Source organism: Bos indicus x Bos taurus, chromosome 12, assembly GCF_003369695.1.
Source record: "Bos indicus x Bos taurus breed Angus x Brahman F1 hybrid chromosome 12, Bos_hybrid_MaternalHap_v2.0, whole genome shotgun sequence".
Taxonomy (NCBI): Eukaryota; Metazoa; Chordata; class Mammalia; order Artiodactyla; family Bovidae; genus Bos; species Bos indicus x Bos taurus.
Window position 1 is genome coordinate 45,989,937 of NC_040087.1, and position 26,579 is coordinate 46,016,515.

The following is a 26,579-nucleotide window of genomic DNA, read 5'->3' on the forward strand; positions in this document are numbered from 1 at the left end:
TATTTTTCTCTAAATATATTGTTTACTTATCTATCTACCTGTACTTACCAAGAGATCACTGTCTTAAAAATCAAATATTTCTAAGTATTTACAATCACTTTTTCTAAATACTATTTTCTCAGTTATAAAAAAGAATCAGAACTGACAAATCACATGAGTTTTCAAAAACCAAGAACCACCATTTAGAAAGTACTATAGAGTAAGCACCATATTAATAATTGTACTATACATCTAGTATGTGTAGGGCTTCCCAGGCGGCACTATTGGTAAGGAATCTGCCTGCCAGTGCTGAAGACATAAGAGCACAGGTTCAATACCTGGGTTGGAAAGATTCCCTGGAGCATGGCATAGCAACTTATCCCAATACTCTTGCCTGGAGACTCCCCATATTCAGAGGAGCCTCATGGGCTACAGTCCATAGGGTTGCAAAGAGTTGGACACGACTGAAGAGACTTAGCACACACGTACATAGTATGTGTAGTATGCATGTATATGGATAAACGCAAACACACACTCACACACACACAGCCATTCCAGATGAGAAGAATGAAGTGCAGAGGGTTACGTACCAGTTGCAAAGCACACAACAAATAAATGGGGTCATCAGAATTCAAACTGGACCTGTCCACTACAGAGTTCACACCCTAAACGATTGCCCCTAAATGGGCCTCAGTGAACTAGAAGACTAACCACCAAGGGCAAATGTAATGGACAAGTACATGGAACTTAAAGTTTCATAAATACCGAATTTCACAAATGTTGAATTCATTTTAAGTCTGAAATGCCAGCATTTTGGCCATTAGCTCACAAAGTGATTCCAAATACATAAGTGAAGGAAAGTGAAAGTTGCTTAGTCGTGTCCAACTCTTTGTGACCCCATGGACTACACAGTCCTTGGAATTCTCCAGGCCAGAATATTGGAGTGGGTAACTATTGCCTTCTGCAGGGGATCATCCCAACCTAGGGATCGAACCCAGGTTTTCCACATTGCGGGAAGATTCTTTACCAGCTGAGCCACCAGGGAAGCCACCAGATACATCAAGAGTGAAGTTATAGGAATATTGAGGAAACAAAAATCCTTCTAACACAGCACAAAATCATAAAATGGTTATTTGATAAGGAATTGAAGGAAGAATGAAGGAACATAAGCTTAGAGAAAAATCATGAGGTTTATCTCCTGTTAAAGAGTACCTCTTACTTTCCATGTATACAGATGCCTCATTCTTCTGGGGTTCCATATGTTAGCACTGATGAATGTATCTGTGTGTGTGTGTATGTGTGTGGAATGTGACCTCTACTGTAGCTTAGTCAACTTTAAAAAAAAGCTAAATATGCAAAACTAAATAATTTTCAAACTGTTCCTTTGACAACTGAAAACAATGTGTTTTCCTTTCTGTAAGAAGACTTCTCTGATGGCTATAGCTCTAAGGACACAGTCTGAATTTCTAAGCCATTATTGCTTGCCCCACTTGTATGATACATATGTCATGCTGCTATGCTGTGTTATTATATCATTACTATTAATTACCCTATGAGTAAAGTTTATCTCTCAATTAAATGTTATCCCTTGAAAATCAAGTTATCCTTTGTTAAACTCTTATAGCAAGCTGACATTGGTGATACCTCTTTCTTAACCCCCCAAAAAAGGAAAGGTTAGAGACAAGATTTTAAACTATTTAGTGCTCTGAATAACAATGGTCCTAAATAAGAATACTATTTCATTCTTTTCCTTCCTTTTTTTGTTTGATTTAATTTGTTGGTATTTGAATTTCATTCATATTCTCAAGAAAACTTTATTAAATGTCACACTGGTTTAAACCTGTGGCGGATTCATTTCGATATTTGGCAAAACTAATACAATATTGTAAAGTTTAAAAATAAAATAAAATTAAAAAAAAATAAATTGATTAATTAATTAATGAGTCAAAGAGAAAAGTTATTAAGGAAAAATTTTAAGTGACATTTTCACTTTCTTTCATGATGTTGTTCAGCTCAGTTCAGTTCAGTCGCTCAGTCGCGTCCAACTCTTTGCGACCCCATGAATCGCAGAACATCAGGCCTGCCTGTCCATCACCAACTCCCGGAGCCTACTCAAACTCACGTCCATCGTGTCGGTGATGCCATCCAGCCATCTCATCCTCTGTCGCCCCCTTCTCCTCCTGCCCCCAATCCCTCCCAGCATCAGAGTCTTTTCCAATGAGTCAACTCTTTGCATGAGGTGGCCAAAGTACTGGAGTTTCAGTTTTGGCATCATTCCTTCCAAAGAACACCCAGGACTGATCTCCTCTAGAATGGACTGGTTGGATCTCCTTGCAGTCTAAGGGACCCTCAAGAGTCTTCTCCAATACCACAGTTCAAAAGCATCAATTCTTAGGCACTCAGCTTTCTTCACAGTCCAATTCTCACACCCATACACGACTACTGGATAAACCATAGCCTTGACTAGACGGACTACTTCAAACCAATCTTGAGTCAGACTTCCTATATCTATGACAAACCTTGCTCATTTCCTCTTCTTTCTATATTCTTCCTCTTCAAGTGCCCTAATTATACTTCTCTTCAATTTTATTTTCCTTAATCTGATCACTGGTTTATAACTTTTCTTCTGCCTATTGAATAGGCAGAAAAGGCCAAAACTTCCTTTTGTCAGTAGATAATTCCTTAACCCTGGAGAAAATAGCTAATTTAATTGCTCTTTAAAGCCACGAGGCTAAGTTAATTTAAATCTTCCCTGTCTGGTTTACCTTACCAAAAACATCTTTTTATTTCTCCAAACATTTCTTAACAGTCTATCTGTATTTCTGGGTGCATGCCTGTGTGCTAAGTCCCTTCAGCTGTGTCCAACTTTTTCTGACTCCATAGACTGTAGGCTGCTAGGCTCCTCTGCCCATGGGATTCTCCAAGCAGGAATACTGCAATGGGTGGCCATGTCCATCTCCAGGGGATCTTCCTGACCTAGCGATCGAACCAGCATTTGATCTTCTTTTACATCTCCTGAATGACAGGTGGGTTCTTTACCACTAGTGCCACTTGGGAAGCCTTATATTTCTGGGTAGAATGTGATAAATATATATGCATTACTTATTTTATATATATATATATATATATATATGAAAGAAATGCTCCTCCACTACTTCTTAGCTATGGCTCCTTGAGCAACTTAACTAACTCAAGACTTGGATTCCTTATGTTAAAACCCGGCTAATTGCATGCAGTATACAGCATTTTTGTGAGAAGTGAACGACAGGCAGGATATAAAATGCCTCCTCCTACTCTAGTGCCTTGTACATTGCTGGCATTCAATAAACACTTCTCCTTTATCCCTTTTCATAATTTCCTCTGATGTTCATTTGGCTTTCTGGCATAAATACACACACACACACACACACACATATGTAATACAAAATGAACCAAATTGCAAAATAATTAACATAAAAGTCTACCTAATGGCCTTAATTTAGTTTCAAAAGAACACTTATGAACCTAAATATTAATAGTTCCAGACAAAGTCAATAAAAATGCACTTAGATACCTAGTCCTAAGGAGAAAAAAAACCTGAATAGCATTAAATACATTAGTATAAAATTTTTCAATGACTCAAATATTTCTGAACCTTACTACTTGAATCTTAAAAATAGTATAGCTATAAGTCACTAAAAGTCATGTTTGGAAATACTGTTTGGTGATAGTAATATTGGTTTAATAATGGTCTATAATATAATAAAATCAGATTATATGAATCAATCCTAAGGACAAGATAGTAAATAGTTTCCATTGCGTATTATGTATCATGGATCTCCTATGACAGAATCAAATTGACTTGAAATTTGAATAAAGATTCAGTACATATTTATATGATGAATATCAAATCACAGTTACTTATTTTAATCTTCACTTGGTCTGAATATTCTTAATATGTCTGAACTATTAGCAGCAATATATTCTCATTCAGATATTTAAATGTCTAAAACTTACATCTTTGTATTCCCAAATCTGGAAACTCTATGATTTGAAGAATAAGGTTCATTGGCATGTTTTCATTTTGCAAAAGAGTAATACAAAAACAAAGTATTGCTTCAAAGATTTGATTTCTCTAAAAAATGTCTCTATGAAACAACACACCCCCATTTTTTGATATATGTGGACATTTTAAATTATTTTAGTACATTTTCCAGATTCCAAACATTTTTCTTTACTCTCTTCATTTTCCTTAAAAGAAAAATTTAGCCCAACTCTCCAATTAGGGTATCAGAAATCTCAGGATGCCTCATTAATACCTTAGGAGCTGTAGCAATATCTTACAACCAGAGTATGAGATTCTTGGGACCATAATATAAAGTAAGTTACTATCTTTCTGTGTAATCAAAATTAGAAAACAAAGTATTTAGAACTTAACTATGAGGCAGATATCAATTTACAAGACGAATACCCAAAAAGTGAGAGAAATGGAAAGAAAGAGAGAGGAAGCGATGGAGGGAGGGAAGGAAGAAAAAAAGAAAGAAAAAGGATAATATCTATATTATTATTATTTAAGAAACTTGAAATACAAACAGTGACACAATCATCATGTTTTTGATCTTACTAGGGAAGGACTGCTCACAAACTTACAAGCAGCTATTGTTACATTAAAGCAAGTTTAATGCTCTAATAGAAGATTATGTATTTGCAATGGAAAGTTACTTGAATTTCACACTATAGAGCTGTTAGTGGTAAGTAATTATACAACTGTATTTCCAGTGATGGAGTCCCGTAGCTGTGCTTGTTCCCTTCCCAGTGGAAAATCTCTTGTGAAGCAAAGAGTGGCTAAGGGATTCAAGAGGAGGAAAACACATACCATAAAATATAATTAAAAATTGTGGAGGCTGCATATGACAAGAATAACCATAAAAAACAGATACAAACCAGCTGGCTGTTAACAACTTCTGAGTTATAAAAATCTTAAACCTGCTGTAAAGCACTCAATTCGATTTACATAACCACAGAGCTGACATTCCTTTTAGGCTCCTCTGTTGGGGATTATTTTGACATGTTTTAAAGCAACATAAAAAGCAACTGTGAAAGGAAGACATGTATCATTTTACACTGGAATTCATTCCTGCCTTAAGACCGGACTTTCATACTTTAATCTGAACCTCTTTCCTTGAACTGGAAAATATCTTTAATGGCCACTGCCTGTCTGATTTTTACAGTATTATTCTTCAGATACTCACATTTCTAATAACATTGATGCTTTCTGTCTGTGTACTGTGTATTAGAAACACTGGCCTTACACAATTTCAGCTCAGTGGTACCCATCCAAGAACCAATATCCATGGTCTATAGAAGGGAATAATATTTTGGTCAACCATGACTAAAACAACTATAATTTCTTAGGAAACTAATGATGCAGACAGCATTCTACAAAAGTAACATAGCTTGCTGTAGGGAATTAAAAATAAACAAAATAAAATAAAATCAATCGTACATTGAGTGAAGTTTTGATGTATAAGTGCTGGCAGCAGAAATTGCCCAGAGGACAAAATGAGCTTTGCTGTTTGATAATTTGCTTGATTCGCTATGTTGCTACATGCAGGGCAGTTTATGTCTGACTTATATTTAGTCCAGTCACCTGCTTAATGTTAGAAGGGTTATAATTATAAACAAGAGCTCTGACCATACAGCGTATCAGTATTTCAGATCTGACATAAAATATGTATATTCAACTGAGGTTTACCTATTAGACACATTTTTAGTAATAATTTTATTTACAGTTATAATAAGTAACAAAGTCATTCTATTTTTACTAGATAAAGTAAGCATATGCATTGGTGTCATGTGATAATAATAGCCCCTTAAATGAATACAGTACAAAGATCAAGAATGTGTAGTCATGCATTCAAATTTTCACTCTGCCATTTTCTAGCTTTTCTGATCTTGAGCAACAAATTTGGCTCTCAATTTCCTCATTTATGAACTGAGGTTTTATTTCATGTCATAAAAATTTTGGGAAGATAATATAATATACAAATGCTTAAAAACTAAGTTATAACTTTAAATGAATCTGTAAAATAATATTCCATGTTGTGTGTAAGCTGGTTTTGTTCTATTAGATTGCCTTAGCAATTATAAGAACTCTCCCAGCTCTTTAGCCTGTGTGATTATTTAAAACAGAAATTACCATTAAGATAAACAGAAAAATCAGCTGAGTTTGGTATGGAAGAAACAATAATGTGCTCACTTTTAATCACTGACAAGTTTGAAATGACAACTGAAAATTCAAGTACAAATAACTAGTGATGGATATGAAATGTTTTGGAAAGTATAATGAATAAGAATGATGACAATAATGAAAAAGAATATAAAGACACTACAGAACTGAAAATAAACAGTGAAAAGAAAAAGAAAAAGACAAAGTTTTGTGAAATCTCTCCATAAGTGTTTCATAGTTGTTTATTATAAAGTATAACAGTAATACTTTGGCTCCATCATTTTGTCTTAAGTAAACATGAACTTAATCACTGGAAAATGTGTTAATACAGAGCAAAATTGATTCCCTGGGATCTTTTAAATTTAATGTATTAGAAGTAAAATTTAATGCTTTTATTATTTTGTTGCCTAGATCTGCCAAAGGATTAATTTAAACTCCAAGAAAGAAGACTGAACGTTATTTAAACTGTGCCCTGGAATGTTACGGCCATTTCTGCACAACAGAATGATTAATGAAGTGTTACTCAAATAGACAATCATGTATAAAATTACCCAAATTTATACATCTAAATTTGATTTAATCAAATGTGTGCATTTCAGATTTCAAAAAACTAATTCATCAGTTACATTGTTTCTGTATAGTATTGGAAAGGAATATAAACTTGTGAAACTTGCTAAGTTACATGTTTCCAAAATAAAATATCAAATAAAATGTTTTAGATAAAATGACTCCTTGGGATTATTTATTTTTATTTTGTCTTCATGCTGAAAGTTAGAACTACTACTACTCATAATAACAATGCTTATGAAATTGTCTTAAATGTAAAAAAACAAAAATACTCTATAACACACCTGGGAGACAATAGTCAAAATATTTATAGTGAGATATCAAAGCCTGGTGGTCCACATAGCTTCTCAGTAGGCTAATTTTCATACTTTCTTTTTTGCCCTGTAAATCTTTTTTTTCATAAGTGAAACTTTTTGTCCTATCTCCTAGAACAATGAACAATTAATCTATATCCTTTTGAATATCCAAAGACAGCATCCCTAAAGCCCCATGACTTCTCTATATATCTTCATTTCCTTCAACCAATCTTAAGAAAATAAGTTTCAGTACTGATTATTCAATCTGGTCACACTGCTTTCTGTTGTGGCCTCTCAAGACACAGTAACCATAAATGGGCACAATACTGTTGATATGGTCTAAGCAAGTAAGGCTGCTGCCAAAACAGTAATATGTAGAGCCTACTGGCACCCCCATAATTTATCAAATTTAAAATAGGCAAGAGAACCATCATATTGGCAACAGTACATTGACGTTTTACTCTCAGATGCAAAAATCATACTTAGGTTATAAACATCAAATGTATTGTTAAAAAATGTCTAGAGTAAAACGCGTTACTGGTGAAAAAATATTTTTTAAAATCATGATATAATAACCATTAATGAACACAAAGCTGCTCATAAGAATGCATGGTTGTTGCACAGTGAATTAGGAGACAAACTTGGCAGTCAGGTTAACAATACTGAGCAGAAAAATCAGTGACAAACTTTATTTGTCTGTAAAATGGAAATCATAATAACTACCCAAAGTATAGGAAGTGAAAAGTTGAAGTGGCTCAGCTGTGTCCGATTCTTTGCAACCCCATGGGGTATACAGTAAATGGAATTCTCCAGGCCAGAATACTGGAGTGGGTAGCCCAAGATCTGGGATCGAACCAAGATCTTCCCGCATTGCAGGCTGATTCTTTACCATCTGAGCCACAGGGGAAGCCCAAGAATACTGGAGTGGGTAGCCTATCCCTTCTCTAGCAGAACTTCCCAACGCACCCAGGAATCCAACCGGGGTCTCCTGCATCGCAGGCAGATTCTTTAACAACTGGGCTTCCCTTGTGCCTCAGGTGGTAAAGAATCCGCCTGTGATGCGGGAGACCTGGGTTCAATCCCTGGGTTGGGAAGATCCCCTGGAGAAGGGAAAAGCTACCCGCTGCAGTATTCTGGCCTAGAGAATTCCATGGACTGTACAGCCCATGAGGTTACAAAGAGTCGGACAGGACTGAGCGACTTTCACTTTCAGTTTCTTTACCAACTGAGCTATGAAGGAAGCCCATTATAGGGATTAAATGAGCTTACATATGTAAAAGAACTTACTAACTGAAATCTAATAAGTGCCAATAGATGGTAACAATTACTAACACTTTAATATACTGAAAACTGTATTCGCATTAATGTGTGAGAATGTGCATAAGTGTGTGTAACTACCCCAAATGAGAAAAATATTTATCAGAAGCCAATGGAGGAATTAAAATCAGAAAGACCAGAGACAAAAATTCAAAAACATCAATCAGTTATCTTTTGCTACCTTGTTTCTTTAATCAGACTTAAGCCTTTGCTAAACACAAGGTTTCAACAACCTTGACAATTAAACTACTTTAAATAAAATTCAAGAAGACAAGGGGGAAGAGGAGGAGAAAACAAAAAAAAGGGCTAGGTTGAAAGAATATCAGGTTGGGGAGCAAAACTTGGGTTCCTATGAAAAGCATTAGCAGATCTTTAATGCAGCCATTAAAAGTTTTCTGTTCAAAGAGTTATTGGAGAAAGTACTCTAGTTAACAACTGAACAATTAAACATAAACTACTATATCACGAAACACAGGAGCAGTCAGACTCAGAAATTTAAGAAAATGTATTTAGTGGTTGAGGTTAATCAGAGTCCCACATTCCCTTAAGAGGCCAGTTGTATAGATTAGAACTCTACTAGGCTTTTAGAGTGAAAACAGATAAGAAATAAATTTTAGAGACAGCAGTTGTTCAACATTTTAAAGAACAATTCATCATTAATTTGCTAATGTTTGATATAATTTGCATGGCCATCTCAAAAAATATAGCCATGTATGTTTCCAAAGACTGCAAAACATAAAGTTCATTAATAATCACATAATTTTTCAACTCTAAAAGGGATTTAAGTGACTCACTTACTGGCAACAGTACACTGAGGTTTGATTCTCTAATGTAAAATCTTAGGTTGCAAATACCAAATGCTATTGTTAAAAGTCTCCTGTGTGAAGTAGATTGGTGAATACACGTCAAAAAAAATCATGATCAAACCTGGCACTTTTGTTGACAGACTTTGTAGTGAGGTCGAAGGTGTAATTAGGCCAGAAAATTACTTTCTCACTACTAAAATTGTTCCCTTCAGGTCTTGAGTTATCAGTCCAGAAAATTTCATTAAACACTAAATTCACTTTAAGACAACTGTCAAAATTAAGCAGAGGTGAGTCAAGTCAAGGTCCTAATATTCAAATCTTTCATTTGGATTTGAGAGTCAATGTAAAATAAAAACTGCTATCTATTCATTTTTCTATCAAGACTCAACTTTTTGAAAATTTCAGAAACAACTTGTTTTTTTCCCTTTGAAAAACAAAATGAAGTAGAATAACAAAATAAATGTAGAATTTGAAATGCTTAATAGGCATAAATTGTTGAAATTGTTTCTACTTCCTGTTCATTGAGATCTTAATATGAAACTGGTAAAAATGCAAGTGGTCACAAGTATTGCAAATACAATGCAAAGAGAAAAAAAGAATCCAAAACCTAGATTTTGAGGACTGATAAAATTTGGAATGATACCAATGATGAAACTGTGATTCCACCATATTTGCTTTAAAACAATCCTGAGATAATATACTCTGTTTGTAAACAATTGGTTCACCACATTTTGAAAAACAGCAAGACATAGGCCATTCTGGTAAATATTAATGTTCAGTGTACAAGTGAGCAAGGACTCAGCATTTATAAACAAAAATAAAATATGTTACATGACACGGTGGAATTACAAGTAACATAATTTCTTATTTTTCCAAAATGAGGCAATAATAGCTTAATAATTAAATATATGAAATATAGCTCTGACTATTCTGTCAATTATATCAAATGAGTTAGTGTTCAATAAACTATAGTGAAAAGTATTTCTCTAATTCTTGGAACCAAAGAACTTACACTGAACTTCCCTTGGAGGCCAGTTGTTACAATGTCTCAACCAAGTAATATATCAATTGCACAAATAAGTAATAACATAGAGATTTACTACTAATGAGGGATGGGGCAAGTGAAAACCCAAAGAGTAAACAATTAATAAATGTTTAGGAATTTTCTTCAATTATTTGGGGTAAAATAGCATAATTCTGTCTTAATAAGTAATACTACACTATGCTTGACTATTCATAAAGTTCAGAAATAATTCTAAAGCAGGAAACAATTGTAAGTCAGTTAGCATTACATTATGCAGCAAAGTGCAATTTTTTAAATAAAAAAGGCTTGATAGGCTTTTCCATAAACAAAAGATAGCCATGTTAGAATTAAAATTCAAACACAGTGGCTTATTAAGCAATTAAGCATGATTATAATTCTAAAATTTAATTTTTTACATCACTCATTCTATTCTTTTGCTAACTCTATACTAAGCCTCCAAATCAAAGCACTGAACATATCAGCTATTTAAAATATAACTAATTTAAAATAAGTTAAGCTTCTACCCAACATCAAACTAGTGGTTAGAATACCTACAATACAAGAATATGATTTATCTGTCAAATATATGAAGTTGTGGTGTGAGTTTTTCAAATTAAGATTAAACATGTTAATACAAACTTGAAGCGTTCTTCAAGAATTTGACTCCATTATCTTAAAAAGTCTTTCATTTTGATTCATCCCGTTTCAATTCTACTCAAAGTATAAACAGCCTCTAAGGTGGATAATGTGTTCCTTGGAATGGCTTATACAGTAAATAACAGGGTCTATAATTACGCTTCCTTGAGTCCAATCCTCAAGTGAGGCCTTCTCTTCAACTTAAACAAATCATTTAAACCACTGGTGCCTTAGTTAACTTGTATGTAAAATGGGATAAGCAAGACATTTTTTATAGTTTGTTGTAAGAAATAAATTAATCTTTAGATGTTAGCAGATTTACTATTATGTTAATAGTTACTGAATAAATGTTTCCATTCCCTCTTATTTTAACAAATTAACTGCATTGACTGATGAAAATATTTTAATTTAACAGTTTGACTAGATATCATGCTAGAAACTGAACAGAGTGGTGAAAAGTATAGACATAGCTACTGTTTTTACATATAAAAGTGCTTGAACTTTTTCAGCAAAATATACATGTATCTGATAAATTGGTTTCATTTCTTTTCATTGGATAGTATGTATAGACAAAGTTTTAGAGTAAATAAATGATATAACTGCAAGAATATCTATAACAAAGACATACAAGATGTACCATGTAGATTAACTCAAGGTAAAATTTTGAAGCAAATCTCATATATTTTCACTTACAAAAATATTCTCTTTCTGTGTTTTCATCTGCAATATGGCCATGGCTTTTATAAACCACATGATTAAGACTACAAATTGGAAAAAGTTTTCAAAAATGTTTTCTAGAAAGTAAAGTTGTTTTTGAATGTAGTCATAGGGTTTCCAAATATATTACTTAAGAAATGTACATTGTCTTTAAGAAAGTCATGCTTACAGAGGAAATAAGAAATCAGTTAAAAATATAATGATTATTAATGAAAAGATGGCATAAAATTTGTCAAAATAATGAAGTACCACACATGCTAGTTAATGTGGTCTTTTAGGAACAAAACTAAGTGAGATTAAGTTAAAAATGAGGCAGCTGCTGACGGCAGATTCTAGGTACAGATTTTTTTCACATAGCATAGCATCAATATTTATTCATGAAAGACTATAACTGAAGCTCTTTTCAACAATATTTTGTGAAAAGAAAATGAAGAGAAAAACAGAAGCACACTCAATTCTTAACGTAGCTAAGATCTCACTTTAAATCTCTCTGATTCTTACAGATAAAAGAAACATGAACAAATAATGGTAGCCCATGTCACATATGTTTAACTATAATCCTGAAATTTAAGACATTAATGCCTAGGGACCCCCGAAGCAATATATTTCCTTGAATTCAGGCCAAGAACAACATTGGTCTAGGCAAAATTAACTGGATGGACAGTTAACACTTTCAAGGAAAACAAAAATTACTATTAAGAGTATAGAATAGTGCACTAATGGGAGTGATGAGACTGACCATTTTTATGATCAATTTAAAGAATATCAAAAAAGCAATCTGCCTTTTTCATTAAAATATCAATATTGGTATTTGGGAGAAGTGTACATTTCTAAAATGTCTACCTTCTAATAGTCCTCGCTCATTGATACATATAGTATTTTATTAGAGATGATTGATGTGAAGCTCACTGTAATTTCAAAAATTCATAGAATATTATTATGTCATGAAATCCATGCCGAGAAAGCAATTGCCGTTATAAATCAAAAAGACAACTCATATGGACAGGTCATATGGTAACTGGTTCTTCTTGGAATGGTATACTTAAATGTAATTTATTCAATAAGTAACTTAAAGGTTAGGTATGATGAGATGAATCTCATCCTCAAATAACTCCAAAATATTGTTATATTCTAAAAGGAAAGAGATCAATTTTCTTGGAATTTAGAGATTCTTGCATTTATATGCCTTGGAATTAACATGGTTCTGTGTAATTCTTCTGAAGTGTTTTTACACCCTAATATAATCCCCTGGAAAGATTTCATTAAGCAATATAAGATAATAAATAATACAAAAGACATTTACAGCTTTAATACGTGAGTGAAGGTTTCCAATAGGACAGACTCTGAAAACCTTCACAATGCCACATTTTCACCTTTAGAAAATAGTTTTCAACTAGATGTTTTAACAGGGAAGAATGACTGAAAATTTACTTCTAGGGAATAACATTTCACCAGAAGGAGAAAACATGCTATTGACTTTAATATTAAATATTATACATGCTTAGAATCTTGACAATTTAGCATCACTTTTTTGAGTCTAACTCAACATAGTCATTTATAATCTCAAAACCCTTTGGAAGAGACAAAGATTCTTACATTCCTTTTAATGCTTAAAAACTTCACACTGTTCCTTTAAGTCATATCCTTACATCTCAGGAGGCAAAGTCAAATCATTAGAAAATACATATTTAGAAAAATAGTCTCTCCACATATATTTGCATTTCTTAAATGAAAGCTAATGGGAATATGTTTGATGGAATGACATTCCATCAAAGGATTTGATGTTAGGAGGCATTTCAGTGAATTAAAATTCTAAATATCACAATGATCAAAAAGTAATCATTGACATGAGAAGATTGTATCAGGAGAAAAATACTTTATTTGAGCTAATTGGAAGATACAAAAGCAATTTTTTAAAAAACAGGAGATGCTTACTGTCTGATTCCATAAATAAAGGAAAGGACATATCATCTGCAGAACTGATGTGTTCAAACTGATAGATAAATAACTGGTATTCTACTTGCTGCTGCTGCTGCTAAGTCGCTTCAGTCATGTCCGACTCTGTGCGACCCCATAGACGGCAGCCCATCAGGCTCCCCCGTCCCTGGGATTCTCCAGGCAAGAACACTGGAATGGGTTTCCATTTCCTTCTCCAATGCATGAAAGTGAAAAGTAAAAGTGAAGTCGCTCAGTCGTGCCCAACTCTTAGCGACCCCATGGACTGTAGCCTACCAGGCTCCTCTGTCCATGGGATTCTCCAGGCAAGAGTACTGGAGTAGGGTACCATTGCCTTCTCTGGGTATTCTACTTGGAACAAGGCAAATGTCCTGTTTTGAGAATTGTAATAAGACCAAATCTCAAATGACACCTTGCTATATAAGACTTTGCAAAGTGTTTGTGATACATTAGCTCATCACAAAAGTCCTACCAAGTAGGAGATAAGGCAGATATTATGTTTGGTTTGTACATGATTAAGTAAGTATTTCCGAAGGCAGCTCCATATAGGAAAATAACTAGTAAATTGGAGTCACAAAATTTGAATTGGAAACTGTTTCTAGTACATAATAGTGAAACTTTGGACAAGTCTCAGCATTTTTTCCCCTCTTTTCTAAAATGATGTTTTATGTCCTAGTATCAACCTTGTGGGGTTTCCTAGGTGGCTCAGTGGGTAAAGAATCTGCCTGGAATGCAGGAGACATAGGAGATGCGGGTCTGATCCCTAAGTTGGGAAGATATCCTAGAGGAGGGCAAGGCAACCCACTCTAGTACTCTTGCCTGGAGAATCCCATGGACAGAGGAGCCTGGTGGGCTACAGTCCACAGAGTCGTAAAGAGTTGGATATGACTGAAGCGATTGAACACTCACACATACATCTAACTTGTAATTATTGAGGCCAGGTAGTGTTAGCCAAGGCCACATTGCTAGAAGTGATGAGGAAGAGAATAAAAACCAGACTTTTCAGTTACGAGTTAGGAATTACATCACAGCATCATGTTGTTTAAAAAAAAAATGCATGTCTTTATAGAAAATTATAGCCTACTAATTATATTATAAAATCAGCAAGAGTAAAAGGATCAAATCCATTTTGGTGTTCTCTAGGAATCTGGTTTATGGTAACTTTAGTTAAAATGTGAAATGGCACAAAAGTAGATCTGAAAATAGTTTAATCTGCTGTACATATCCTTAGCCATATATCAACAAGTGAACATGATGAAGTGCTCTCACATTAATTATACTGACTACTTCCTTAATGAAGTGCAAAAGTGTTTGCGTAATCTGATTCAATTTATTGAATTAGGTTACAGTTTTATCATTTTGAAAACTAGCTTATTGTTTACTTTACAGTATATGTCAATTCATTCCCAACAATTAATAGTACAGCATACAGCTGAAATCAATTGAAAGCAATCTTCATTTTTAAAGTCTACTAGCATTTGTGGTGTGCATATTTCAAAGAGCAATATATGACAGTTTGAACATATAACAGTAGCAATGATATTTCATATCAGTAAGGCTTATTCTGCCACAAACAAAATTTTATAAAAAGAAATGATTGTAAGTAAGCCCTGAAAATAAATTTGTAATAACAAAATTTTAGTGTTAACTAATTCCATTAGGATTATCTAGAGAGCACATTACATGAATTTGAATAAACTGCCAAACTAAGACTTCTAAACCTAAGCTATACATCTTTTTAAAGTTATCAGTTTTATTCTTAAATCCAAAGGAATGATAGTCTGCAATAAAAATCAGTAACACTTGGATCGGCCTGTTTAATTACATTAATACTACTTTATCTTTGCCGAGCTTCATCATTTACAGAATACTGTTATAAATTGTGTCATTTGACATTCATGGCAATTTAATGAGAAAATAATTTTGAGATAAAAAGACTCTTTATACATGAAAAATAAAGGATCAAAATACTTGACTGGTTCAATTATTATAATTTTTAAAAGTTGATTGTTGGAAGTATTCCACAAATTTCAAGAACTGACAGGGAACTATATTCAATACCCTGAGATGAACCATGATGGAAAAGAACATAATAAAGTATATGTATATATACTTTACATATATATTTTTATATATATATATCACTGAAACATGTTGCTGTACAGCAGAAATCAATACAACACTATAAATCAACTATACTTCAATAATAATAAAACTGACACTTCTCTTGGAGACTTTACTTTTTACAGTGGAAAGTCAAATCAAATTAATTTATAGTAAAGTTCAAGGTCTTTCATTTAAATCCCTTTAAGAATTCATGCCTTTCTGTTATCAATTCTGATGATCTTTACTGGTTAAAATAATATTTTTCACCCTTCATTCCAAATCCTACCATGGCTAAAAATATTCTCTTATATAATATTTAATGATTGTCATTTTATCCTAGTATTAATCTTACAGCTATGGACCCCTTCACAGAGTACTCATAAGAGAAGGACAAAGAGAACAAAGGAGCATAAAAACATTCAAAATTTTCTTTAAATTGGAAAAAATGTATTTGTGAGCCTACAGTCACAGTCTTGCCCATGAATTAACCAACCCATCTATGAATACCAGGGTAAAAAACAGTATGATAGCTTATAAACATGAAACATTCTTATCAAAAATAATGTTTAAAAACCATCTCAAAAACTATGAAAGAATATGACTATAAAACCTTGAAGGATGGAGTTAAAAGGATGGATGTCTTTTAACTAGAAAGGCACCATACAAAGTTTAGAAAATAATTCAAAGTAAAATAAAATAGAATCATCAAATTTTATAATTAGAAAAGAATAAGACTGCCTTATTCAATCTACCTCCTTCCAATGCGGAATTACCTTCAAATTTCCCCTAACAACAATAATTACTAAGAAAGGAAATGGAAGGTTGGTGTCCAGGAATGAAGGAATTTGTTTTAAACTACTACACTTCTGTACTGTGAACAATATGGCCAACAAAAAGTAATTAAATATATATACTATCGCTAACTTTTCATCCCACTTTCCTACTAAACCCTTCTGTCAAAAGGAAAAGTTAATGTTTTAAGAGTAATAAGCTTCACTTTTAGATAGTTCTCCTTGTAGCAAGACTTTCTTATGGAAGCCAATGTAGACGTCTATAATTACTGTTCATCAGTTAGATTTCTGTCCTTGAAAGAGCACAGTATGAATCGACTCTATCATTCACTTCAGATCCTCTGTAACTCTTCTTAAGACTAAACATTACCATCATTTCCCAAACCCTATCATCTAGGCTATTCCCTTAATGATCAGAGTTTGTCAAAGTCCTACTAAAGACTGTGGTGCCATGACTGAGCATAACATTCCAGATGTCATCTGGTGTACAGAATAAAACTATGCTATTTCTCTTTCTCCAGACTGTATAGCCTTAACCATGAAGCTTAGGTGTCTAGCACTTCCAGAATTTTTATCACAACACTGGTTTATATAGCTGCACAAACAAATAAAATCCTTCAGTGATTTTCATTTAAAATGTTTTCAAATCAGGTCTTAGGTTCATTTACAACTAGAGCAATAATGCTTTGGGAAAATGAATTCAGGTTTTAATAATATAGTTACTTTTCTGACCTTTGCCAACTTTATTTGTAATGTTTGGTCCTGTCAACACTTGCAATTAGCAATTCTATTCTTTACAAAGAAGAGCATAAAAGTTGCAAAACATACCTCAGTATGCATGGAGAAAATACAAAGAAATTTCAACACAGAATTTAAATCCTTAGTAACAAAGCTAGAACATTTCATTAAGGAAATAAGTTGAAGTTTGGGTTAGCCAAAAGGAGAAAAGCCTACCAAAGACAGAGAAGGAAACTAAACAAGAATTCTATTTATCTTGTATAGCTTTTGTTCTACAATATCTTTCAGTTCAGTTCAGTTCAGTTCAGTCACTCAGCCATGTCTGACTATTTGCGACCCCAGAAATTGCAGCACGCCAGGCCTCCCTGTCTATCACCAACTCCTGGAATTCACCCAAACTCATGTCCATCGAGTCGGTGATGCCATCCAGCCATCTCATTTTCTGTCGTCCCCTTCTCCTTCTGCCTCCAATCCCTCCCAGCATCAGAGTCTTTTCCAACGAATCAACTCTTCACATGAGGTGGCCAAAATATTGGAGTTTCAGCTTTAGCATTGTTCCTTCCAAAGAACACCCAGGACTGATATCCTTTAGAATGGACTGGTTGGATCTCCTTGCAGTCCAAGGGACTCTCAAGATATATCTTTAGGAATACTCAAAATATATCTGTAGCAGATTTAGTTGTTTTTCCTGAATGAATATTATTTAATGTGTTCATCATTTCTCTTGATTGACAAAGTGAAAGTGAAGAAGAATTTTCTTAGTGGCTCAGGCAGTAAAGAATCTGTCTTCAATGCAGGAGACCAGGGTTAATCCTTGGGATGGGAAGATCGCCTGAAGGAGATGGCTATCCACTCCAGTATTCTTGCCTGGGTAAGTCCATGGACAGAGGAGCCTGGTGGCCTATATAGTCCATGCAGCTATAAAGAGTCTTTGGTTATTTGTTTATTTATTTTTCTGAATGAACATTATTTAATGTATTTCTCACTTCTCTTGGTTAGGGAAGGAGCCATGTGTGTGTGCTCAGTCGTATCTTACTCTTTGACTCTATGGACTGTAGCCCACCAGGCTGTCTGTCCATGGAGTTCTCCAGGCAAGAATACTGGAGGGGGTTGCCATTTCCTACTCCATGGGATCTTCCTGACCCAGGAATTGAACCCAGTCTCCTGTGTCTCCTGCTTCCAGAGGTAAATTCTTTACCACTGTGTCACCTGGAAAAGTCTAGAGAAGGAAAAAAAGATAGTAATAGCACCTCCTGCTGGTCACTAAATTAAAGCAAGCAGTAAAAGACAAGACCTTGCAGGAGGCAGGAACCTGGTAGACTTCAGTTCATGGGTCGCAAAGAGTCAGACAGGACTGAGCACGCAGGTAGGCGCTAAAAGACAACAAGTGACATGTTGTATAAATGCGGGACTAGAATATTGTATGCTGCTGCTGCTAAGTCGCTTCAGTCGTGTCCGACTCTGTGCGACCCCATAGATGGCAGCCCACCAGGCTCCCCCTTCCCTGGGATTCTCCAGGCAAGAACACTGGAGTGGGTTGCCATTTCCTTCTCCAATGCATGAAAGTGAAAAGAGAAAGTGAAAAGAGAAAGTGAAATTGCTCAGTCTTGTCCGACTCTTTGCAACCCCATGGACTGCAGCCTACCAGCCTCCTCCGCCCATGGGATTTTCCAGGCAAGAGTACAGGAGTGGGGTGCCATTGCCTTCTCCGAGAATATTGTATGAGAATCCGACAAATAAAAAGATAATCCACAAAGCTCTGGCTAAATCCACACACCATCCACCAGCATAATCAAAAATGACCCTTAAAATCTGATTTGCTTTTCTCAATGTAAATAAATATCTCTTCTGTCACAGGAGACATCATATTACTAAAAAAAGAAGCAAATAATATCCTGCAATTAGTCAGTTAAGTATATTAGCAACTTCATTACTACAAATTTGCTGAGAGAGAAATTTAAGTGGATTATAACTCTGCGTATGGACCAGTGTAGGCATAGGAGACTACAGAACTCAATAGAAATTTGGAAGAAGGAAACAAATTAGGGAGGAAAGGACTGTAATTTTCTTCTAAATTAAGTAGATGAAAGGCCTGTCCAGAAGTCTAGTAATATGTGATTATTCAATTAAATCTTTAATAACAATCTTTACTTAAGAACTTTGAAAATATTTTAATTTATGCTAGTAATAACCAGGACATATAATAATTTGACTGAAATGCTTGATTATAATATATACCACATATTTAATAAAGTAAATATATTTATTATCTAGTCTTTCATACAAATGCAATATTTACAGTTAGTTATGAGCTACATATTATTCACGTATGTATTAAATTAGGTGTATATCAAGGTACTGTGGGTACATTTATATATATGCAGGAATTTTAAAGACTAGTATATTTTATGTTATCATTCTATTCCTGAAAATATTGCTTCTTTAGAACATCAATTTAGAAATATTAATTTCATCAATTACTGTTGATAATGCTGAAATGTAGACATCACAACCCACCAACAAATAATGCCCTCCATTTACCTAGTACACCTCCATCAGGCCCTAGACTCTGCATCTTTAATCTGGAGCCTAACTGTACTTAAATGGGTTTTATAAACTGCATTATAACACCAATGTTGAAATTTGTAACTCTGAGGTTTAATCATGTCTCACAGAAATCCCTTGATAAACATATATTAGCCATATTCCTGAACAAATACTTATGTTGAATATCTGCTTTGTGGCTAGCAGTACTCTACACAATGGCATACTGTGGTAAACAATCACCAAAATCCATTGGTATGGATAACTTTCATACCACACTTGGGGCCCTCTTAATATCTCAACCAGGAACTTTCTGGGTGTGGAAGGCTGACAAGGATCCCAAAGTTATGCTCACATTTTTTAACCTGTGAATGCCTCCTTAAGAGGAGAGTCTTTGGAGATATGATGACACTGATGATTTTGAGATGGGGAGTTGATTTTGGATAATCTGATGTGTCCTAAATACATCCACATGTGTCCTTTCAAGAGAAAAAAAAGGAGATTTACACACACACAGATACACACACAGACACACACACAAGAATAGGTGGAAATTACGGTCACAAGCCAAGGGAAGCTGGAGTCTGCAGAAGCTCAAAAAGGTAAGGAAACAGGTGCTCCCAAAGAGATTCCAGAGGGAGTGTGGCCCCACGGATAACTTGAGATGGACGTGTGCTGCTTGTTTTTGAATGGTGGCTCAGACGGTAAAGCGTCTGTCTACAATGTGGGAGACCCGGGTTCGAGCCCTGGGTTGAGAAGATCCCCTGGAGAAGGAAATGGCAATCCACTCCAGTACTATTGCCTGGAAAATCCCATGGACAGAGGAACCTGGTAGGCTACAGTCTATGGGGTCGCAAAGAGTTGGACAAGACTGAGCGACTTCACTTTCACTTTCAGAACTGTGACAGAATTAATTTTTTATTTATTGTAGTCACAATATAAGTGGTAATTTGTTACAGTAGCCACAGGAAACTAACAGTGTTCAGTACAAGTTTTAAAATTAAACAAATTATGTGATGAATTTCAAATTTAGGTTAAAGTGCTCACTAGTATCTGACTCTTGCGACCCCATGGACTTTTCCAGGGGTCACGGAATTCTCCAAGCCAGAATAGTAGAGTGGGTTAGCCTTTTCCTTCCCCAGGGGATCTTCCCAACCCAGCGACCGAACCCAGGTCTTCTGCATTGCAGGCTGATTCTTTACCAACTGAGCTATCAGCCTTCCAAAAAGGAAAAAGAAGATAAATTACTTAAAGATAAATTACTTTCTTTTCAAGAAAAATTTAAAGGGAAAAGTACTTGAAATTCTGGTAGCTCAGTGATAAAGAAATGCCTGCCAATGCAAGAGATGTGAGTTTGGACCCCTGGGTTGGAAAGATCCCATAAAGAAGGAAATGGCAACCCACCACAGTATTCTTGCCTGGAAAATCCCATGGACAGAGGAGCCTGGCAGGCTGCTTGAGTCCATGGGGTCTCCACAGAGTCAGATAGGACTTAGCCACTAAACAGCAACAACAAACAACATGCATCAGATACTGATAAGTCAAATGCATTACTTTCAAAATGTCCAATGATTAAGTTTCACAAGTATTTCCTACATACAGATGTATGAAAATACATATTTATATATACTGCATAAACATTAATGTCTTAAATGTTTTGTATCATATTTATTCTTTGAGTAAGGCATTCAAAAGATTTTTATGTTTAAATTATTAGTGAAGATGATCAACTCATTTGTGACTGTTTTACTTGTTATTCTTACTTGGGAGCCTCTCCAGGGAATACAATGCATTTGTTATGATAAAGTTCTCAATATGGAAAACACATTTCCACATAATGAATTTTTCCCTTGGAAGTTGGAAAGCTTAATGAATTTAAAATATTACAAATGTTGATACTACAAAAAAAAAAAAAAACAGGTAGTTTGGATGCTGTTGCCAGTTGGTAATATTTAGAAAGAAAAATAAAGCCTATAAACTTTGAAAATGTCTTTGAATTATAAATCCACATGAGAATACTTTCCTATTTTTTTAAGATGAAAATATTTCAACAGAATTGACTCTCGCTAATACTGCCCTAGTATAGTATTATTTCCACAATAGTAAAACTGCATTTATAGGTTCTTACTTTTTAACCATAGTGCCTTTGTGTTTACAATTGCTTTTTTTTAATTCTGATCACATATTATTTGCCTACAAGGCCACAGTGAGAGAAAAGATGTGTCTAAGAAGCAAAACTATGAATCATCTATTCATTGAACTTGAATGTATTTGGGAAAAATAGGTAATGGATAACTTTTTTTAATGAAAAAGGCAAATACTGAGAGTCACTGAGTTATTTCTTAAAACTTACATGAAAATTGTGTTTCAAAACTAGTTTGCATTCTGCCCTAAAGATAAAGTCAAGAAATTGGCCAAATATGCTATCTCAAATTGCACTCCTGGCACAGGAGGGGAGTATTTAGAAGTCCTAAGTAACCCTTTCCTTAATTGTAAAATACACATGATTCTATAAAAAGTATGAATGTTACGGAAATTCTGTTGCTAGGACGAATTTATTTCAAACTGGTATTTATTATCAAAAATGATTTATGATATGTGCTCAGTCCAAATAAATGTAGAGAGCACTACAGGAGGTGTTGTGTTGTGAGACTCTACAAAGAACCTTCTTTCTTTCATTAACTTCCACTTCTGGTTGCTATGGCACCCAGTGACAACCATAAATTTAGAAATTATCACCATCTGCCCACGCCCCCTTCTAAGGTTACACACAAGCCCACTTGAACAACCAAAATAGCAAACAAAAACTCCATAAGCAATTTTAAAGTTTTTTCTTTTCAAATTATAGATACCTAAGTAAATAATCCTAGGGCTGGGAACACACTTTTTAAAAATATAGTCTTTTTTTTTTTTTTTTAGAAAAGCAAATTCCTTAAGGAAAGATTATAACTTAACTACAGTGTTCAGTTGTTGAAAAGAAAAATGAGGAAATGATTGGAAACAAATTGATAGATTTTTATAAATTATCAAAATAAATAAACTTTTGTCAAGGACCAATTCAGGCAACCTTGAAGGTGAATCTGTATCTATTATGCTTTCCAAATGGTAATATTGGAGTACAAAAGTACAGGTCAATATTTATATGCAGTCAATGATGTAATCTTATAAAGGATTTGAGATTTGAGAGTGAGTTGTTTCCTTCTTTGTTCTTTTGAGGTCTATATGTTTTTGTACTTGTTTTGCTAGTTTTAGAACAATGATTTCCAAGTCATTAAAAGATATTGTGCATGCTAAGTGGCTTCAGTTCTATCCAACTCTTTGCAGCACTATGACTGCAGCCTACCAGGCTCCTCTGTCCATGGGATTCTCCAGGCAAGGATACTGGAGTGGGTTGCCATGCCCAACCCAAGGATCAAACCCATATCTCTTACATCTCTTATATTGGCAGGTGGGTTCTTTATCAGTAGCACCACCTAGGAATTCCTGGGAAAAAGATGTTTTAAACTCCAAACTCACAGGTCAAAAATATAGAGAAATAGCCTTAAACTACTTTGCTTAATGTAAAAAAAAAAAAAAAATGTTGCTATATCATTTTTTCAATGTTTCAAGAAATAACATATTTTATCTTTCCCACTTTGGGAAAAAATAGCATTTTACTTTTAAAGAAAGTAACAAATATAAATAAAGTTCTGGGACAAAATGTCTATATATCCCTATTGAATCATATTCCCCCAGTACACTAAGTACTCCTTGGGAGAAAAGTGTTCCACGCTTTTGTGAACTATATGATATCTTTACAATGATTAAATTTCCAGCTAATGTTTTAAGATAGAATAAACATGCTCTAGGAGTTTAAGATATTATTCTGTAGTCTCTAAAATTTAGAGACTTCTCCATCTAGAAAAACTTTGTGTAAAAGAGCAATCATAAGAATATATTAAGATAGCATGATTCACGCACAACAGTCAAACTTCTGGCAGTTTCAAATCTTTGGCCAAATGTCCAAAATTTGAATTAAGTGAATTAGGCAACAGTGAGTTCACAAGACTTGTTTTAAAGCCATTCCCTGGGAACTATAGAGTATTAAACTATCTAAATCCACGTCTTCAAATTCAGTCTGCTCTCCTGGTAAGTCTCCATTTCTTCATCCTTCTCTGGAATATGACTCTTAAGGCTTGTTTCAATGTAATGAAGTGAAGTAACTCAGTCGTGTTCGACTCTTTGCAACCCCGTGGACTGTAGCCTACCAGGCTCCTCCCTCCATGGGATTCTCCAGGCAAGAATACTGGAGTGGGTTGCCGTTTCCTTCTCCAGGGAATCTTCCCAACCCAGGGATCCAACTCGGGTCTCCCGCATTGCAGGGAGATGCTTTAACCTCTGAATCACCAGGGAAGCCCCTTTCAATGTAATAGCTCGAGAGAAATCTTAATTTCTGGGCTCACAACATATTAGTAAGAACAAAAGTTTTTTAAAAAGCACATAAAATGTATGAAATGGTCCTGCTTCAAAAATGAAGTGATGAGTCAAGTTAAAATTACCTTCAGTATCTCTGTTCACCAAGTTAAAAGATATTTCAGAAAGGGATCTATCAAAAATGACTTAATATTTTGATTTTGAGTTTTGGCTTGTGATCTTCAGTTGTTTCAAAACTTCTTACCCCAAAGTTACTTGATGGTCTTAACTGTGGAAGGTGCTGCTATACTTAGATCCTGATGATATCATCTTATCTCACCATCTCTTAGGTGGTGAAGTATTTATTGTTTTCACCTTAAAATGCTGGCAGGCAATTTGGAACTAGATCTTCCCTATTTCAATACGAAAACAATCCAGAATACTTTTCACCCCAAACATAACCGATTAGTTAGAATCAACACAAACTTATCAAATACAAAATAATGATTATTAAAATGATTATTTTTAAAGCCCCAGACATATTCATTGAGAAGTCAAAGACTCTTTCTTCTAGCACACCTGAGTCTTTCAATCATAAAACATAAAAAGCTAAGATTTTCTTTCCACCTTGTCTGCACAGTACCAACCCCCTTGCCCAAAATTTGTAAATCAGAAAATTTTATTTAGTTAAATAAAATGTTCATCCTTAACAAAATGCTACCTATTTCATTCCTAAATATCAAATTTGGAATTAGAATTTCAGGCAGTAGGATTCAGTCACTTGTGAATCATGACCTAAATTAACAAATAGGAATGATGATACATGCTCTGTAATTGGGTTATTTTCAGCTATTGATTTCATTTTTCTGTTTCTCAATTTTTCACCTGCAAGCATTAGCATAAAAATATAACTCTTCATTGGAAAGTGAATCATTTACTTTTAAGAACCTTTCATATCTTACTAAAAACTGTAAATACATAAAATGAACAAATAACTTCAAATTCAACTCAGTGGATGTTTGATAAAGGTTCATAAAAGTGAACAAACTGTTCAGACACTGTCACAAAAGTAAAAGTGAGTTAAAAGAGCCATTCCTTCCAAGGAGCTTTCAATGCAGTATGGAATGTGAAATAAGACACCCGTGATTATATCACAGCCTAGAAAAAGACAAGTGTTACAATAGAAAAAGAAAACACTAACATGGGCATTCAGAGAAAAAAAATGAAGACTTTCTCCTGATCTTGCTAGATTCTCTTTACTGTTCCAGTTATTGTTAAATGACACTTACATATTTATATGTCTATCTCCTCAACAAACTTTCATGATGGCAAGAATAAATAAATACTATATGCTATATAATAATAATTTCATTATGACTATTAGTTTAATTTGTTCTGAGTCTGGATGAAACTTGGAAAGTGAGCAGACATGTGTGAGTAAGTAAAAGAATTAATGAACACATTCAGGTGGTGAAAATCAAATGAGCTATTTTTGCATGCAGTATATTATTAAACTTGTTTATGACATAGCGCTTATGTGGTCAAGAGTATTCTTTTACTTGCACATTGAAAAAATTCTAATAATAAACATCTTTCAGATGCTTCTAATAGAAATAGTTTAGGAAAAAATAGGAGATATTTCTATTTGACATAGTTATGGTCTTTTGTTTGGTTGCATGTTAACCTAGTTTGGAGTTTTTATGGAATGAAATATAAGCTTAGAATCCAGAGATTTGGGTTTGACTAGCCACTGACAGTGATCAGCTGATTGACCTTGGGAAAGTCATTGATTCTCTCTGAGCTAGGGATAATAATTTGTTATTTGATATTAGCAAGAGAATTAATTAGAATAAACCCTAGAACTGTGTTCAATTAAATGTCTTTCATTTTATTTTAAATAAGGAAATGATGATAATCATAATGCAGTTTTGAAATAAATTCTCATCAGTAACATGGTCTTAGTGTGAACAAAATATAGCTGATGAGTGTAAAATCTATGTAAACACAGGTATATATGAAAGCAATGGTGTTGGCTGATTTTGAATATTTTAGGCATCAGTCAGTAGCACTCTTACCTGTTGGTGGGATTATCCCAGGAGACATAAGGCCCGGGACAGAATGTGGCATGATATGAGAGTTCTCTGGGGAGGTGACACTTTGAGTCCTCTTAGGAGGCCTTCCAGGTCTAGAACTGAAACAAACAAACAAAAAATTTTTACAATTAAGCTGTTGTCTTACACATCATTTCAAAGTTGTTTCAAGTGGTAACATGGACTGTAAATAAATTTGTTTCAAGGACGGTTGCTTTTGCAGTTAGATGTAATAGACTTCCATCACTAATTAGATTACATGCTGAATTCATTTTCTTCATTGAAGATCAGCCACTCTTGATGCATAATTCATAGCCTGCACCTCGTTACCTGCTTCTTCATATTAATATCTATACACAGTTTGAATTGCCTCGTTTGCATATGCTAAAGTTCTGCATGCAGCCTTCAGCAC

General features: G+C 34.4%; 1 protein-coding gene across 2 annotated transcripts in view; it reads right to left on the reverse strand.

Moving 5' to 3' along the window:
- Positions 1 to 26,579, reverse strand: part of DACH1 (dachshund family transcription factor 1) — a 478,390-nt gene that overhangs the window by 254,114 nt on the left and 197,697 nt on the right. For both annotated transcript variants that reach the window (XM_027557664.1, XM_027557665.1), the window contains exon 2: positions 26,153 to 26,268. In XM_027557664.1, coding sequence (XP_027413465.1) covers positions 26,153 to 26,268 — 116 coding nt within the window. The remainder of the gene's footprint in view (positions 1 to 26,152; positions 26,269 to 26,579) is intronic.